The 17,337-nt window shown below is 41.6% G+C and overlaps 2 protein-coding genes across 2 annotated transcripts; both read right to left on the bottom strand.

Moving 5' to 3' along the window:
• Positions 1–6,147: 6,147 nt before the first annotated feature.
• Positions 6,148–13,197, bottom strand: LOC116512417. The gene is made up of 6 exons (XM_032222890.1): positions 10,268–13,197; positions 9,730–9,787; positions 9,181–9,293; positions 8,800–8,913; positions 6,548–6,816; positions 6,148–6,283 (listed from the first exon to the last, which is right to left on the bottom strand). Exons 1-6 carry the CDS (start codon positions 13,175–13,177, stop codon positions 6,148–6,150), a joined length of 3,600 nt encoding a protein of 1,199 aa, XP_032078781.1. The 5' UTR covers positions 13,178–13,197.
• LOC116512617 lies at positions 13,195–14,516 on the bottom strand. The gene has a single exon (XM_032223210.1). The coding sequence runs from the start codon at positions 14,495–14,497 to the stop codon at positions 13,214–13,216; it is 1,284 nt and encodes a 427-aa protein (XP_032079101.1). The 5' UTR covers positions 14,498–14,516; the 3' UTR covers positions 13,195–13,213.
• Between the last annotated feature and the right edge of the window lie 2,821 nt (positions 14,517–17,337).

Here is a 17,337-nt window from a genome sequence, read left to right as displayed (position 1 = left end):
AAGTTCAAGAAAATGATTCATGATTTGTTCTGGTGCAAAAGACTTAACTGCATGCTGTGCCAGACATCAGTATGACTTCTCACCAATCAAGTTGTCTCTGTATCTCTGCTGCAAAAGAAGAAGTTCAGACAGAGCTTGGTAGAAGAAGTTTTTACAATGGGGTTATGGATCAGGCACAATGGGCAATTACAGTCTGACAAAGTAGTACTTACTGATTGTTAAAATTTTGGGGACCAGTAATATAACTATGATCCTTAGTACAAATAATGAGTTCTAAGAACAAGTCAGATGTTTCTCATGCTGGCCAGTTATAACATTCACTTATTAAAGTAAATTTGTATAAAAACAACCATGGATTTTTATATATTTTGCTTTTGCTTAAGGAACAGGAGACCTTGACTTGTGACCATTTGTTTAATGACCACTCAAAGTTACAATGGCATTGAAAAAATATGACTTACAACTGGTCCTTGTACTTATGATTTCTCTGCATCTATGTGATCAAAATGTAGATGCTCGGAAACCAGCATATATTTACAACATGCTGGAATTTATGTGATTGTGATTTGTGTCCTTCCTAGGGTTTGTCTCACAACAAAGTCAATAGGGGAAGCTGGATTTGCTTAACAACCATGGCAAAAAGGTCATAAAGTTGGCTCAGAGCATGACTCAACAATTGCATCACTTAGCATAGTGGTCCCTTTGGAACAGTCTTTCCCCATGATCTGGAAGGCCTCTGAGCCTTCTGGAAGGATGTTAAACCTAGAACTTCTCTCAAACATTGGATTGGGATTAGAGTTAAATCCAACACATGGTCATGTGAAATTATTTTTGGTCTGTATGTTTATTATTTTTTATGTTTTTGTGAGCTGTCAGAATAATGTTATACAAGACAGATAGCTAAAAAATCATTTAAATGAATAAACAAGTATATTTTATTTTAAAAATTGAAATCTTAGCATGTTCTAAAGCAAATTACTAACCTTAAAAATGTTCTTTCTTTGTAAAAATGTCTTTGGGCCCACATAAATCTCAAATACATTCTTAGAAAATAAAATAATGGGAATCTAAAGTCTAATTTGTTCATAACTTTTCCTAGTTGTCCGGGGAAAAAGTGGTTAAGTGAAGTGATGGAATAAATCCTGGGAAGCCTCGGTGGGAGAAGAAATGCAGTTTTATCAGGTTGCCTTCCAGAGAATGGGTGTTTTGTAATTAGCCATCACCTACCATGGGAGTCATTTTCTAGTTCTCAAAATTCCTATATGAGAAAAAACTTTGCAAGTAGATATGCCAATTTAATTGATTCATATTCCTAGAAGGGTCTCCGTACTTTTAGCAATAGCAATAGCACTTAGACTTACATATCACTTCACAGTACTTTACAGTCTTCTCTAAGTGGTTTACAGAGTCAACATATTGCCCCAACAATCTGGGTCCTCATTTTACCAACCCTTGAAGGATGAGTCAACTTTGAGTTAAACTCCTGGAAATTGGTAGGATTAGCCTGCAATACTGCATTCTAACCACTGCACCATCATGGCTGTTTTAGCATCCTACTTGGCTGGAGCATCTATATTTTAGTTTAATAATTGAAAACAATTTCTTGCCTTTAGCTTTATTCTTGTTGTGATCTTTGACATCTTGAATTTGGAGTAGAAACATAGGAAGCTGTCAGATTGTTTACTGCCTACTCAAAACTGGTAAATACTATAGAGATTTTCTTTCCTATATAGTTCCCAGTAAATGGGATCATATGGAAGAGCTACCATTTTTGATAATGTCTGAAATTATATTGACTGCAGCAATATTTACTTACGGTTACACTTTGTTTGTACAAAGATAACATAGTTTCCCAATGTTTTCTTTACCCATTGATGGGAACGTTATACAAGTAGTCCTTGACTTAGAACAGTTCATTTAATGACCGTTCAAAGTTACAACAGCACTAAAAAAGTGACTTATGACTATTTTTCACAGTTACAATATTGCAGCATCCCCATGGTCATGTGATCAAAATTCAGATACTTGGTAACTGACTCATATTTATGATGGTTGCAGGGTTCCTGGGTCATGTGATCACTTTTGTGATCTTCTGACAAGCAAAGTCAATAGGGAAACCATATACACTTAACGGTGTCTCACTTAGCAACAGAAATTTTGGGCTCAACTGTGGTCATAAGTTGAGACTACCTGTAATGGTCATCTTTGATTTCTCATGAGTTAAAAAATTAAAAACTGCTTTAAGCCTTATACCAGAATGAGAGATATTGACCATAAATTCTACCAGGGGTGGGTTTCAACTGGTTCGCGGCAGTCCCCGTGAACTGGTTGGTCGGCGAACCCGGAAGTAAGTAACTTCCGGGAACGGCGAAGGGCCCACCCGCCCGCCCGCATTCCTTATCCGGTTTTGACGAGTTCTGTGCTTCCACGCTTGCGCAGGTGGAAGCATCGCTTGAGCAGCTGGAGCATCGCACAGACGCTAGTACGCATGCGTGCGCTGCACGCGTGCACGAGGACGCCGCTGGCCCCATTCCAACCGAACCGGTTGGAACTGGGTGAGAAACCCACCTCTGAATTCTACCATAATTTGACTCCAAAAAAACCTTAGTGAAAGGAATCGGCATGTACAAGAACCCAAGCACCAATTCATTTCAGTACAAGAAAAAATCCTTGTAGATTATAGTTAATATTTTTTTTAGAAAACCATGCATCCTACTATACCTTTTTGTTTGAATTGCAGAATCCTGCTGAATTTCTTCTCAAATTTTGTCAATCAGAATAGAGCTAGAAGGGACCTTGGAGGTATTCTAGTACAATCCCTTGCTGAAGCAGGAGAGCCTATACCATTTCAGACAAGTGACTATCCAGTCTCTTTTTAAAAACTTCCAGTGATGAAGCTCCCACAACTTCTGACAACAAACTGTTCAACTGTTAATTGTTCTTACTGTTAGGAAGTTTCTCCTTAATTCCAGGTTGCTTCTCTCCTTGATTAGTTTCCATCCATTTGTTCTTCTCTTGCTCTCTGTTGCTTTGGAAAATAAGTTGACCCACTTCTCTTTGTGACACCCTCTTAAATACTGGAATACTGCCATTATGTCACTCCTTTTCCTTCTTTTCTCTAGACTAGCCATGCCAAATTCCTGCAACCATTTTTCATATGTTTTAGTCTCCAGGCCTTTAATCATCTTAGTTGCTTTTTTTTTGCACTTTTTCCAAAGTCTCAACATCTCTTTTTGTAATGTGGTGACAAAAGCTGGATGCAACATTCCAGGTGTGGCCTTACTAAGGCTTTATAAAGTGGTATTAATACTTCACGTGATATACCTTACGTGAAATAAAGTATTTCATGTGAAATACTTCCTTTTTTCTAGTTGATATTATTTAATATGTGGTAAAGACTGTAAATGAAAATTCTAAGAAAACAAACAAAATGGTCTGATTTGTACAGGTGAGCTGACCAATCATTTTAACGAACAGTTTGAAACTGCACTTGTAATTTCTGTTTGTGGGATGTTTTTCAAAATCTAATCAATAGCAGATCTTGTCTCACATGTTAAATATCTAATTAGGCTTTTGTTTTTAAAAAAGTAATTGGATATACTAAAGAGCAATTCCATATCTTGTTCTGAAAGCTCATTAGAGTACAGTTATCTTGCTCCCTAATTTTTAATTTATTAGCTTTTCACACAAATGTAATCATCATTGTACTCAAATTAAACATCTGCTTTTTAAAATAATTCCAGGCATGATATTGCAGACAAGAGAAATACATGTTTTCTCTTAGAATGAAAATGCTTTACTGAGATATGATTTCAATCAAGCTTTTCTGCATTGTGAATTAGATTATTTTAGAGATGAGATTGAAGAAAGACAATTAGCATATATTTTCTCAGCCCGATTGTTAAGTTTGTTACGCTTCACTTCCTTGGTATTAATTCTCCTTGTACTAATTGACCTTCACGCAAACTGCTTGAGACCTATAAGCTTTCCAACTAATGGCTCACCTGGTGTTCAGGTTTTCTGAGGCATGCATTGTATATGAATGCAGAGGTTTCAAACTCTTTCAGAACACTTATAACTGCTTTATCTTTAATAAATTGATGTGTGTTCTGCCTTATATTTGAAGGGCATCTAAATTAGAAGGGATTAAGGTAAGTACAATAACATAATGAGTCTTATTAGGCAAAATAAGTCAGAATAAAATATTTATTTCATAAAAACAATCTATACATTATGGAAAATTGCATATAAGAAAACATGTTTAAATATTTTGGAAATCTGTAAGGAATGAATTTATTTGCTTTTAACAAAATCTATTAAAAAGAATCAGTGAAAACTGTAACCTAACTTGATTCAGAGTTATACTGGTCTGTAATGGGGGACTGTATTCTCTAAAAATATATGTCTTCCCACCATTATGTAATTCTATTCGATTTGGTATTTATTAAGACCTCCTTCTTGTCACCCAATAGATTTTAAATCAACACTTGCTTGGTTAATCTAAAGGCTGACTAATTTATTTTTTCCCTGTTTTCTATTTTCACAGATGAATAATCGTACTAGATGCATTTTATATTATATTTATATTTCCAAAAAGCAGAGATTGTCAATTAATTGCTTATTTCTTCTTTCAACAACATTTTGGACATTTCTGGTATAACTGTTTCATCTTTAAAAATTTCATCTGTTGCTGACCTGTTTAAAATACTGTCCACATTTTAACTAAAGAATCCTTTGGATTATTAACTATTTTGCTCGATAAGTTGTTGGAAAGTCAACAGACCACTTTGCAGGATTTCATTTGGAATAATAAGGATATCAGTGACATGCGGTGAGGTTTATGGCTGGTGAGGCAGTCTTCTCCCCCGACATCCCACTGTCTAAAGCGCTTTCTTTCTTTCGCCTGCCTGAGCTCTGACAGGCAGGCGAAAGAAAGCGCTTTAGACAGTGGGGTGTCAGGGGAGAGACACCCCACTGTCTAAAGTGCTTTCTCTCTTTTGCCCACCTGAGCTGCCTGCCTCTGGGCAAAAGAAAGAAAGCGCCATCCCACCAGCTCGCTTTCTTTTGCCCACCTCTATATCCACGGCGGACAGGTGGGCTGCCTGCCTCTGGGCAAAAGAAAGAAAGTGCCAGCCTGCCAGCTTGCCTGAACTGCCCGCCTCTGGGCAAAAGAAAGTGGCAGCCCACCAGCAGAGGCAGACAAAAGACCCGCCTCTGCTGGTGGGCTGCCGTGGACACAGAGAAAGAAAGCTGGTGGGTTGCCCTCCCTCCCTCTCCTACCCCCTTCCCTCTCTTCACTCTCAAACTCTCTCTCTCTCAAATTGAGAGTTTGTTTGAGTGAAGAAACAAACACACGCACACACACACAAATTACTTACAATTACTTACAAATTACATTAATTTTGAATTCCTTGCCCTCCCTCCGACCTGTAATGGCAAAAACAGGGTCTGCCTTTCTACTTACGTAAAAGTATGAGACGATACCCTTGTTTTCCAGAAACAGAAAGGTGTTTTATTATTTATTATTTATTATTGAATGCATTCAAGAGACCAGTAGATTTGCACCTAAACTGATCTAATTTAGGTACATTTTGACAGAGGTTTTATACCTTTGAAATGGTTATTACAAATCATATAAACGTCATATAGGCGTGCACTAATACAGGTCATAACTTCTCACCTCAGCACAAAGTTATTTCGGGTAAAATTACAAATATTTAAGGAAAATTACAATACATGATTTCCAAACCACAATAGGGAAGTAAAGTAAAGCTAAAAGAGAAGTGAATCTTGGTTACTCATGCAGAAAAAGGAAAATGTCAGAATGCCACCCAGATATATTGCTAAAAATATGGTTAACCTATAGCTTGTTTACAAGATGAACTTTGCCTTGGCATGAGCTGTGCCTATGACTAAGATATTGTGGTTAAGTCTTCTCCTACTTGCGAAAAGCACGCTTCCTGCGTTTCAAGCAAAATAATATGTTCCTTGTTCTTGTTCGTTAGGTGAAAGTGCATAAGCAGAGTTTTTGATTTTTAGGTTTTAGAATTAGACAAAGACAAGTAGCCTGATTAAGTATTTAGGGGTTCAATGATGGACCCCATGCTGTTTCATTCCCCCCTGTTGAAACTTCACCCAATCCTAAGATTATTGTGGAGTTTCATAAGTATCAGGCTCCCTATTGCTTATAAGCCCCACATATTCATGTTCCTCTCCTGTGTGTCCCATCAGCGTTAGGACCTTGGCAGTAGCCCGTTTTTCCACCATGAGAGATAAAGTACTGCTGATAGCACGAACAAAAAGAGGCATAATGCAGGGGATGATTATGCATCCGGCTGCAATCAGGCCAATAAAAGTAATGATAGCTTGCCATCCGGGCAATTTTGACAACCAAGAACTAAAATATGAGGCGAGATTCAATCCTTTCCATTCTTGCCCTGGGAAATGAGTGAGCTGTCTCATTTCCGTAGTCAGCTGTTTAATAACACTCCCAGTTTCATCAATTTGAAGACAACAATTTGATAAGTTGAACTTCCCACATACTCACCCTTCTCTTGCGAGGAGGTAATCGAGAGCCAATCGATTTTGATATACTGCAGTACGAAGTTTGTCCGTGGCAGTGGAGAGAATATTCAAGGATTTGTCAATTCTCTCCCCAGCCAGGTCCAACACGGCCTGTAACCTCATGATCCTGTTTATCATGTAAATCGGGGTGCGGTATCCCCAAGACCCATCTTCAGCCCATGTGGCTCTTCCATATGTGCATACAATTCTCTCTGAACTCCATGTATCTGATTTCTCATATTCAGTAAGTTCCTTGCAAGGAAAGTTAGAGAAAGCTGTGTTTACCTCTCTTTTCTGACGAATGGGATCAATTGAGTCATATACCGGAATTCCTAACACTTGTCGTGATTGGATAGGTAATAAAAAGAAAGAAGGTTTTATCCATCCAAGAACACAGGATCCCACCCAGTCTGCAGGAAGAATTTCATAGGCAAGTGTGCCACAAATCCAATACATGTTCTCAGGGGCTTCTCATGGGCCATATGAATACTGTGGCTCCTTTAGGTATGGTAAGAGTGAGAGATCAAATTTTGTGGGTTGAGAGAGATTTGATGGTGATGACCACTTGGTATAAGTATCATCCCATTCCCCTAAACAAATTAGATGACCCACAGGATATGATCCATTTCGAGAGAAACAGCTGTGGCCCACCAAATTTGTAGTTAGGGTCCAAACAATACCCGTATGCTGTGTTCGTTGAGCGAGGTTGCCTTTTTGGGTCATATTGTTATATACCTCTGGGGTTGCTTCGAGAGCTTCCCATGGCCACTTTTCTCCCATGTTTGTTCCTCCACAAACAAAGCAATTTTTAACAGTTAAAGCTTTTGCTACTTCTTCAGCCATTTCTACAAACAAATTCACAGCCTTAGGGCTAAGAGGAAGAGGTTCCTCTAATTTCCTAAGGTTATCATATACAGACCATCCTAATGACTTTACCTCCCCTTCCTTCAAAGTTTCCACCCTTATTGTAATGTATGCCAGTGGGTCAGCCCCATCCCCATCAATTCCTATCCCATAACTTTCTTCCTCTGGGTGATCACGGGACACTTCAAAAGCGACTGAGTTTGAATTGTGGAGACTGCGAAAATTGGAAATATATGGACATCCCAGATGAGGAGAAGTAGGATACCCTCCTCCAGTATGTTGACAAACACAATCCCATCCTCTGCACGGGTTTCTTTCATCCATGCGATCTGCACAAGGAGGATACAAATCCCGACTTGGATTCTTACATCCTTGGCAGTAGACATGGGATCGGGGACAGAGATACTTATGATTGTGGTAATAAGTTTGTCTCCATCCCTGACTTCCACAGCTTCTGTAAGCCACCCTATCCATTGCAGCACATACACCAAATGATACGGTGATGGGCTTTTGTCCTTGTTTTAAAGCAGTAACTGTGGTGAGGTGGTAAAGCCGGGATTCCTTGGGGTTGTCAAGTAGGGCCAAGCCGGCCCATACACTGACTTTGATGCGAACTGGAGTGGTTGGCTGATAACAAACAAGCTGGTTCTTCTGAATGCAATAGTTATACATGGTACCGTTAGATACACATGTCTTTTTCTGAGGGGTGCAGTCTACTGGGGCCTGAGTGTGGTAGATCATTGTAACAATGGTACGAGGTCCCACCTTAGCTTTTGTAAGACATGGGCCACACTCATCCAGCCCTGGTGTTGCAGGTAGATAACATACCACCCCTTCAGATCCCTCACATTGACTATAAAGACGGGGTTGCTTCCTTCCAAAAGTGCAATTGGGAAGATTGAAGTTCTGACAGGATTTAGGTTTTCCCATTTTGAACTTTAAAGTATTTCCTCTTGTTCCTACTAGGCATGCAGTGCATTCCAATGGGGCAGGGGTTACAGGTCCCTTCCCATCTAATCCATCCTTCCCACCTTCTGGAAGAACAGGTGTAGGATGGAGGTTCCTACCTGGTTGCAAGAGTGGCTCCAGAACCACCATCCCTTTTCCTTCTGCAGTCAATGAGACTCTTGCCGTTCTGCTTATAATCTCACCAATTGTTACAGCTCGGCACTGGTATGATTCTGAGTAATTAGAATGAGTAATCCAGACCTTCAAGTAACTAGATTTCTCATCATAGTTACGTATTACGCCCATGTGCCGAGTCTTGCTCAGTACCTGAGGTTCCATACTTGACAAATTCTCTTCACCTGACCACCATTGCAACAACCACACATGTCTCACATTCCCTATGATTTTACAATATATCCTCACCATGATCGGAAGCTGATCATTCGTTATGTCATATTTCATGTCCAAACCAAAATCAAGGGATGTCCGCTTACCCCGAGTCCTTGTCCTTTCTGGATAGGGCTCTGGGTATGGTCTCTGAATAGGCCTCAAAGTATGGCACATTATGGTTGAATTATAGTATTCACTTGGTGCCCAAGTAACATTAGGATCCAACCTACATTGCCAATAGTTCCCGGATCCCTCGGAACAGGGGGATAACCCTTCCTCTGGATAACAATCCACTATCCAGCGTTTTACATAGGCAAAACCCAGTCCCTGTGTACTCGGGACCTTATAGAAACAATGCTTACAAGGAGGAAAAGGTCCTGGTCCCATTTTCTCTAGCAGTGGTTCAGAAGTTACCTTTACAGGGGAGTCATTTTTCACCGTGAGGGCCCTGACACCTGGTGTTTGTTGGGTGCTCTCCTCCCTCACATATGGTGGCTGCGAGGTACTCCCACTAATCTCATTCCCCCCTGTAGGAGATGGGTCTACATAATCAGGGGAAACCTCCCATATCTGCACTGGTGGAGCCCCTGGAGCAATCTTATTTTTCATGGCAGCATAGAAATAGAGAAAGTTAAGAAGAACAGAAATAGCTAAGAGAAAAATCACGACTAGGATCGCTGGGATCAGACCATTCCTAATGCATGCAGTCTGGCGTAGACGGCGGTTGGTTTCCATGGTCGGTTCTCCTTGTTGGACGGGGACGAAGGTTCCACGGGAGACGCGATGCGTTGCCTGTGCGATGGGTGTCGGCGGCACCTGGAGCGACACCTGCAGAGGGGTCTTCACCACCTGGCCGTAGAGCGATTGCTTCCTGTGAATCAGCAGGCGAGGTGGCGTCCTCCTTTCTTCTTCTCCTTTTGGCAGGGTGTAGAGGCTGGACAGAGTCCTTGGAAACAGTCTCACACGAGGATGCAGCCAATTTCAGGCGTGTCCAATGGATCCAAGGCTTAATTTCAGCTACCTTAACAGCAAGGGGAGAACAAATAACAACAGTATATGGTCCACACCATCTGGGTTCCAAAGGCACCTTTTTCCAGTCCTTTACCCAGACCTCCTGTCCTGGGCGGAAATTATGTACTGGAGTTACAATCACATGAGGACGACATGACAGCACATATTTTTGTAATTGATGGACAACAGTATTCAAAGCTTGCAACTGTCTGATTTTCACTGTGTCTGCCACTTGAGTAGTAGGCATTACCTGTGGACTAACCAAATTAGGAACCCTTCCATACATTAACTCATATGGTGAGACACCCAACTCCCCTGTGGGTGCGCACCTCACGGCTAGCAATGCCATGCTGAGGGCATCTGGCCATTTGAGATGAGTTTCTTGACAAATTTTAGCCAATTTATTCTTTATAGTTCTATTGGCCCTTTCAACGACGCCCGCCGATTGGGCGTGGAAAGAACAGTGTAACTTCCAGGTAATCCCTAATACCTGGGCAACCTTCTGAGTGGCTGCATGAATGAACTCAGGCCCATTATCTGAAGAGATACGTGAGGGCAACCCATATCGTGGAATAACTACATTTAATAGAGTTCGGGTTACCTCCAAAGCTTTTTTCGTTCTAGTGGGAACACATTCAGGCCACCCCGTGTATGTGCAAACAACAACTAACATAGCCGTATACGATCCCACTTTCGGCATGTCTGTAAAGTCAATCATTAAATAATCAAAAGGATAAGCCCCCCTAGGTTGGTGCCCAGGGGGAAGACTCGGGCCCTGACGTGGGTTATTAGCAGCACACACCTGACATCGAGAACAAACAGCAGCTGCTAGACTAGACAAATTGTTAATATAGACTTCCCTTGTCAAAGCCTTTCTCAAAACTGTCTTCCCTAGATGTAAATGCCTATGCAAGGAAGAAACAACCTCCCATGCTAACTGCTGAGGTACAAACACCCTGTTGTCCGGCAGAGTCCACCACCCATTCACTAGTTTTGCCCCTATAGCTTCAGCTTGCTGGACTTCTGAGTGGCTATATGGGGGGGGTTCATCTTTCTGGTTCGGGATCCACAAAGTAAGACAGTTAGCTTGCAGGGAGAATGGATCCAAAGCTGCTGCTCTTGCCACCTGGTCAGCCTTGTGGTTTCCTCTTTCAGCTGTTGAAATCCCCTTCTGATGACCTCGTACATGCATAATGGCAACTTGTTTGGGGAACCACACACTGTCCAATAGACGCAAAATTTGGGGTCCATATTTAATGTCTTTTCCTCCTGCTGTGATAAGACCTCTTTCTTTGTACAAAGCTCCATGCACTTGAACTGTAAGAAAGGCATACTTTGAATCTGTGTAAATGTTGACACGTAGACCTTTTGCTAATTCTAATGCCCTAGTGAGTGCATGTAATTCTGCCAACTGAGCACTAGTTCCTGTAGGTAAGGGCTTAGCTTCCCATACATCCTCAAGAGTAACTATTGCATAAGCTGCTTTTCTTACACCTTCATGGATAAAACTGGTTCCATCAGTAAAAAGAGTTGCATCTGGGTCGGAAAAGGGTTCATCCTTCAAATCTGGACGACTTGCATAGGTTTCCTCAATAGTTTGCAGACAATCATGAGAGATCTCAGAGTCTGGTTCAGGTAATAGAGTGGCAGGATTCAAAGCATATGACTGAACAAGTTTTATGAGGGGGTTATGGGTAATAAGCCCCTGATACTTCAACATACGTGGATTGGTAAGCCATAAATGGCCTTTCTGATCCAGAACAGCCCGAAGAGCATGGGGGGTGTAGATATTCAATTGCTGTCCAAAAGTAAGTTTATTTGCTTCCTGAGTAAGTAAAGCTGTGCCTGCTACAGCCTTAAGACAAGAGGGCCACCCTTTTGCTACCTGATCCAATTGTTTTGACAAATATGCAACTGGTCGATACCACGTTCCCATCTTCTGAGTTAACACCCCCACAGCCATATTCTGTTTAGTGTCCACAAATAAATGAAAAGGTTTATCTAAATTAGGCAGTCCCAGACTCGGGGCTTGAGTCAAAGCATGTTTCAAGTTTAAAAAACTTTTCTGTTCCTCTTTTTCCCATCGCAAAGGTTCCTTTTCATTTCCTTTTGTAGCTTCATAAAGTGGCTTTGCTAACAAGGCGAAGTTAGGAATCCAAATGCGGCAAAATCCCGCTGCCCCTAAAAAGCCTCTTAATTCCTTCCTATTTCTTGGGGCTGGTAATTGACAAATGGCTTCCTTTCTTTCATGTCCCAAAGTTCTTTGCCCTTGCTGGATATCATATCCCAAATACCTAACATTCAACTGGACCAATTGTGCTTTGGCCCTAGAAGCTTTATAGCCTTTTTCTTGTAACAGAAGTAGAAGGGATGCAGTATTGGCATGACAAACCTCTTCTGTTTGTCCTGTCACCAAAAGATCATCCACATATTGTAGCACAACATCAGGAGCGGGCAAATCTAGAATTTCCAAGTCCGTCGCTAACGCCGCGCTGAAGTGCGTTGGCGAATTTTTATACCCCTGTGGGAGGCGTGTCCAAGTATATTGTTGTTTCCTTCCTGTTGTCGGATTTTCCCATTCAAAGGCAAACAAGTGCTGACTCTTTTTATGAATGGGTATAGAAAAGAAAGCATCTTTTAAATCAATAACTGAAAACCATTTAGCTTCTGGTGGAATCAGTCCAAGTAACACATAAGGATTTGGCAACGTAGGATAAATTGTGACTGTTGAACTATTAACCCTACGAAGATCCTGAGCCATTCTATATTTTCCTCCCCCTTTTGGTATAGGTAGAATCGGGGAATTCCATGGTGAGTCAGTGGGCACCAGAATCTTATAAGTCAGATACAGTTGTATGACTTCCTGAATAGCCTGCACAATTTCTCTTGGGTACCCCCTCTGGCGGATGCATACAGGACGACTCATTGGTAGTTCCTCAACAATGACAGGGGTGTGGTGAGCAGCAAAACCAGGGGGGTTATCTTCCGCCCACAGCTCAGGAACCCGGAACTCCCTCCATTTGTCTCCTGAGACTTCCTGCACCACCATGATTCTCCAAGCCTCTTCCCGAGGAATTTCTAAATTCACATTTCCATATCTTACTCCTACGGATCCCTTTTCATCAAAAAATATCTGTGCTCGAAGTTTGCAAAGTAAATCTCTACCCATGAGTGGAAGCGGGCAGCTGGGCAAATATACGAACTGGTGAGTCAACATTTTTCCTCCCGCCGTGCATAATAGAGGCTCTAAAAGTGGCTGGGTTTGTGGTTTTCCTGTTGCCCCTTGAATGTTGATAGATTGAGAAGAAATATGTCCCAAAGGTTGAGTTAATACTGAACGGGTTGCTCCTGTATCTACAAGGAAAGAAACTTCTTTGCCCCCCACATTCAGACAGACCATAGGTTCGGGGAGGCTAATTGAACCTACACTGCCCCGTCAATCCCACTCCTCAGCTTCTGCCAATCCAATCAAAGGAGTGTCGGGGGAAAATCCCTTGGCTTCCCTTTTTCGCAGGCTGTTAATGGGCTTCCTGAGTGTTCCACGTCCCCTGAAGGTGTTGGGTCGACTAAGAGAGAAATTTCTTGGCAAAGGGGTAGGATTTCTAGTTACCCTTGGCTGTTCAATCTCCCTTCTCTCAATTCCTTCTCTTCTGGGACAATCTCTTTTCCAGTGCCCATACCTGTGACATATAGCACATTGATTTTGACCTAAGGAGGGGATCACAATCCTCTCCCTACTTCCTCTATTTCCCCCTGGCACAGTCATTAAAGCGGTGGCTAGCAATTCTGCTTTTTTCTTCATCTGCTTATCTTTTTTCCTCTCCTCCAACAAATCCCTGTTGACAAATGTCTTCCTGGCAACTTCCATGAGTTCACTAAGGGGTTTTCCCAACGCTCCTTCCAACTTTTGAAGCTTATGCCTTATGTCTGGGGCTGATTGTGAAATAAAAGCCATTGCTAGCATGCGAGCATTTTCAGGCAGAGTGGGGTCTATAGGAGTGTACATCTCATATGCCTCAACCAACCTAGAATAAAAAGCTTCCGGACTTTCAGTAGCTTCTTGGGTAATTAAACTTGGCTTTGACATGTTTGTTGCAGGCTTTCCTGCTATGCGCACAGCTTTTATGATTAACTGTTGATAATTAAGCAACAAGTTTAATTGATGCGAATCATAAGGACTCCAGTTAGGATCTTTTGAGGGGAAACGCTGTTCAATAAAGTCTGCTAAGGTTGTACGTGCAGGGACATCTGGTTTTAAAATATTAGACACTGCATTCCTGATTTTCTCCCTTTCTTCAGCATTGAAAAGTGTTGCCATAAGTTGTTGTAAATCTAGCCAAGTTGGATGATGAGTATCCACAATAGTTTTTACCAATTCTGCCACTTCATTTGGTTTAGCACTATAAGGCCCATAGTGCATTTTCCAATTAAGCAAATCAGAGGTGGTAAAAGGAACATGCTGAAACAACGACCCTGTTGAAACTTGGGAGGGGTCATCTGGGTTTACTAAGAATTGGTCAACTCGTCTGAGAGGTGCTGTAAAAACAGTCTCTGTCTTTGCTCTGGTTCTGGCTGACACTGGTTCCACTTCTCCACCCACAGCTCCCAACAATTGGTCCATCTCTTCCTCCTTCTTTTCCCAAAACTCTGGTCCCATGGTGTCGGGGGAACTTATAGGAGCTTTTTCTTCTTTCTCTCCTTTATATCTTATCTGTTCCATGCTAGTAAGTACAGCATCTAATCCCTGCTCAATTCCTTCAATAGGTAACTGGCTTGTGGACCCCCCCGTGCTGGGTGTAGTTCTTCTGGTATAAGTCAGGGACAAGGATTGCGGTGTGACTGGCAAACCGACCCCTCTAGGTGCAACATATGGAGGGGGTTGTGGCAATTCCTCTGGTGCACTAGCCAAGACTGGTGGTCTCTGCTTAGGACTTTTGGGGTCTGTAACTCTGACAGCCATAAGAATACATTGTTGTTTACATTTCTTTAACCAAGCTGGGGGTTGATTAACTAATTTCTTCCAAACATCTATATATGGAGCCTGAGCTAAGCTCCCTATCTTAGGATCAAACACCAACCTATGGACTTTTAAAACTAAGTGAGGATCAAAGGTACCTATTTCAGGCCACCCAATGTCATATCTGGGCCATTCTAATTCACAAAACCTCCTAAGCTCATGTTTACTCCACACAATTCCATAATCCTGACTCATAAATCCTTCTTTAAAATGCTTTAACATAGAATCCAGAGGAGTCTGACTACTACTTCCTCCACCCATAATTTTCCAAATACTGAATAACACAATTCTTAACACTTTATCCTTTTAAACACATACATATATTCTGGACAGTCCAATTCCCAAAACCTTTATACCTAGCAAGGTGGATCAGACCTCACTCTCCGGTTTAAAAAGAAAAACCGGGTCTTAAATAGAAAGCCCACAATTACTTGCCTGTTTTCTGTGGCTTTCCTCCTCCGGTGCTGGCCAGACTTTTGTTCTCCTTTCTCCTCTGGTTTTCCAAGGCTCTTGAGACCTGCTAACCGCCGAGGCTGAGCTCTCCTCGCTGCCGGGAAATTCCCTCGGAACAAAAGGTCCGTTTGGCGCCAGAGAGGTTCCTGACCCGATGAGCCCCCAGCCCCCCGGGTTAGGGGTCCCAGAGGGTCCCCAAAGACCCTATCGTCTCCTGGCTGGCTCGCCAAGAAATGTAATGGCAAAAACAGGGTCTGCCTTTCTACTTACGTAAAAGTATGAGACGATACCCTTGTTTTCCAGAAACAGAAAGGTGTTTTATTATTTATTATTTATTATTGAATGCATTCAAGAGACCAGTAGATTTGCACCTAAACTGATCTAATTTAGGTACATTTTGACAGAGGTTTTATACCTTTGAAATGGTTATTACAAATCATATAAACGTCATATAGGCGTGCACTAATACAGGTCATAACTTCTCACCTCAGCACAAAGTTATTTCGGGTAAAATTACAAATATTTAAGGAAAATTACAATACATGATTTCCAAACCACAATAGGGAAGTAAAGTAAAGCTAAAAGAGAAGTGAATCTTGGTTACTCATGCAGAAAAAGGAAAATGTCAGAATGCCACCCAGATATATTGCTAAAAATATGGTTAACCTATAGCTTGTTTACAAGATGAACTTTGCCTTGGCATGAGCTGTGCCTATGACTAAGATATTGTGGTTAAGTCTTCTCCTACTTGCGAAAAGCACGCTTCCTGCGTTTCAAGCAAAATAATATGTTCCTTGTTCTTGTTCGTTAGGTGAAAGTGCATAAGCAGAGTTTTTGATTTTTAGGTTTTAGAATTAGACAAAGACAAGTAGCCTGATTAAGTATTTAGGGGTTCAATGATGGACCCCATGCTGTTTCAGACCCACATACCTTTTCCAGCTGTTTCACAGAGGATTTCAACTCTGCTCTTGCCTGCCACCATGAAAATGTAAAAATGTAAAAGGAAAAAGGCAAGAGCTGCTGAGGTCAGGCTGGGTTAGTTGCTGCCAGAGTCCCCAATGGATGACTCTGCTTAACTGTTTAAAAAAGCCTCTAAAAATGCTCTCTACAGAAAGAGGCAAGAGAACCACATGCCTCATCTACATAAGGAATTTTTCGGCTTTTAACTCTTGCTTAACTCTGCTTGAGTGATCATAAAGTCAGACTAAACGAGGCACGTGGTTCTCCCACCTCCTCCTGCAGAGGGCACTTTTTAGAGGCTTTTTTAAACAGTTAAGCACTAAGCAGAGTCATCCACTGTGACTCTGGCAGCAACTAGCTCAGCCTTTTTCCTTTTACATTTTTTTCTTTTCATGATGACAGTGGTGAAGCTCTGCCTCCCCTGCCTCCCCTGACTGCACATCACTGATGTACATATATATGATAACTAGTTGCAGCTGCTTCAAAAACTGTTAGAAGACAAATGTCTTTGTAGTAGTTGGTTGTAGTGACCAAGTCCAAACAAGGAGAATATATTCACATCTGCTTAAAGATTAATAGGGGCTAGAGGAGAAGATTCTACACTTTTCTTTTTCTCTTGCAAAGTAAAGAAGAACACAAAAGAGCTGTTCTGTCCTGGAAGAGAAAAATTGGCAATAATATATTTCCTTCAGCAATGCATACAATTCTTTCTGCTACCCCTAGGCCACTTCTTTATTCCATCTTAGTATTATATTATTTGTAGTAACATGCAGTAAAAATGAGTGAGCTCCCATTGCTCTATTCTTATCTCCTCCTGACCCAGCTTGAAAGCATGCAATATTGCAAGTAGATAAATGGGTACCACTTTGGTGGGGGAAAATACTAGTGTTCTGGTGTGTGGAGAACGGAAGATGGTGCTGCACCTGGCTGGATGCAAGGCATTGAGTGGAGGAGCTCGGAAGAGCCAGCAACCTGAGACAGCTAATTAGCTGGTATAAGGCTAGTTTGCTCCTTGTGGTATGCCAAGGATAGGTGCGTAAGTGCTGAACAGAATAAACTAGCATCCTGGGCTGTCAGGACTGCATTATGTATCTAGCATGTGAAGATTTCTCTGACTTTGTATGCCATAC

The sequence above is a fragment of the Thamnophis elegans genome, chromosome 8 (genome assembly GCF_009769535.1).
Source record: "Thamnophis elegans isolate rThaEle1 chromosome 8, rThaEle1.pri, whole genome shotgun sequence".
Lineage (NCBI taxonomy): Eukaryota > Metazoa > Chordata > Lepidosauria > Squamata > Colubridae > Thamnophis > Thamnophis elegans.
Note: the sequence above shows the minus strand (reverse complement) of the source record. Positions and strands in the feature narration are given on the sequence as shown.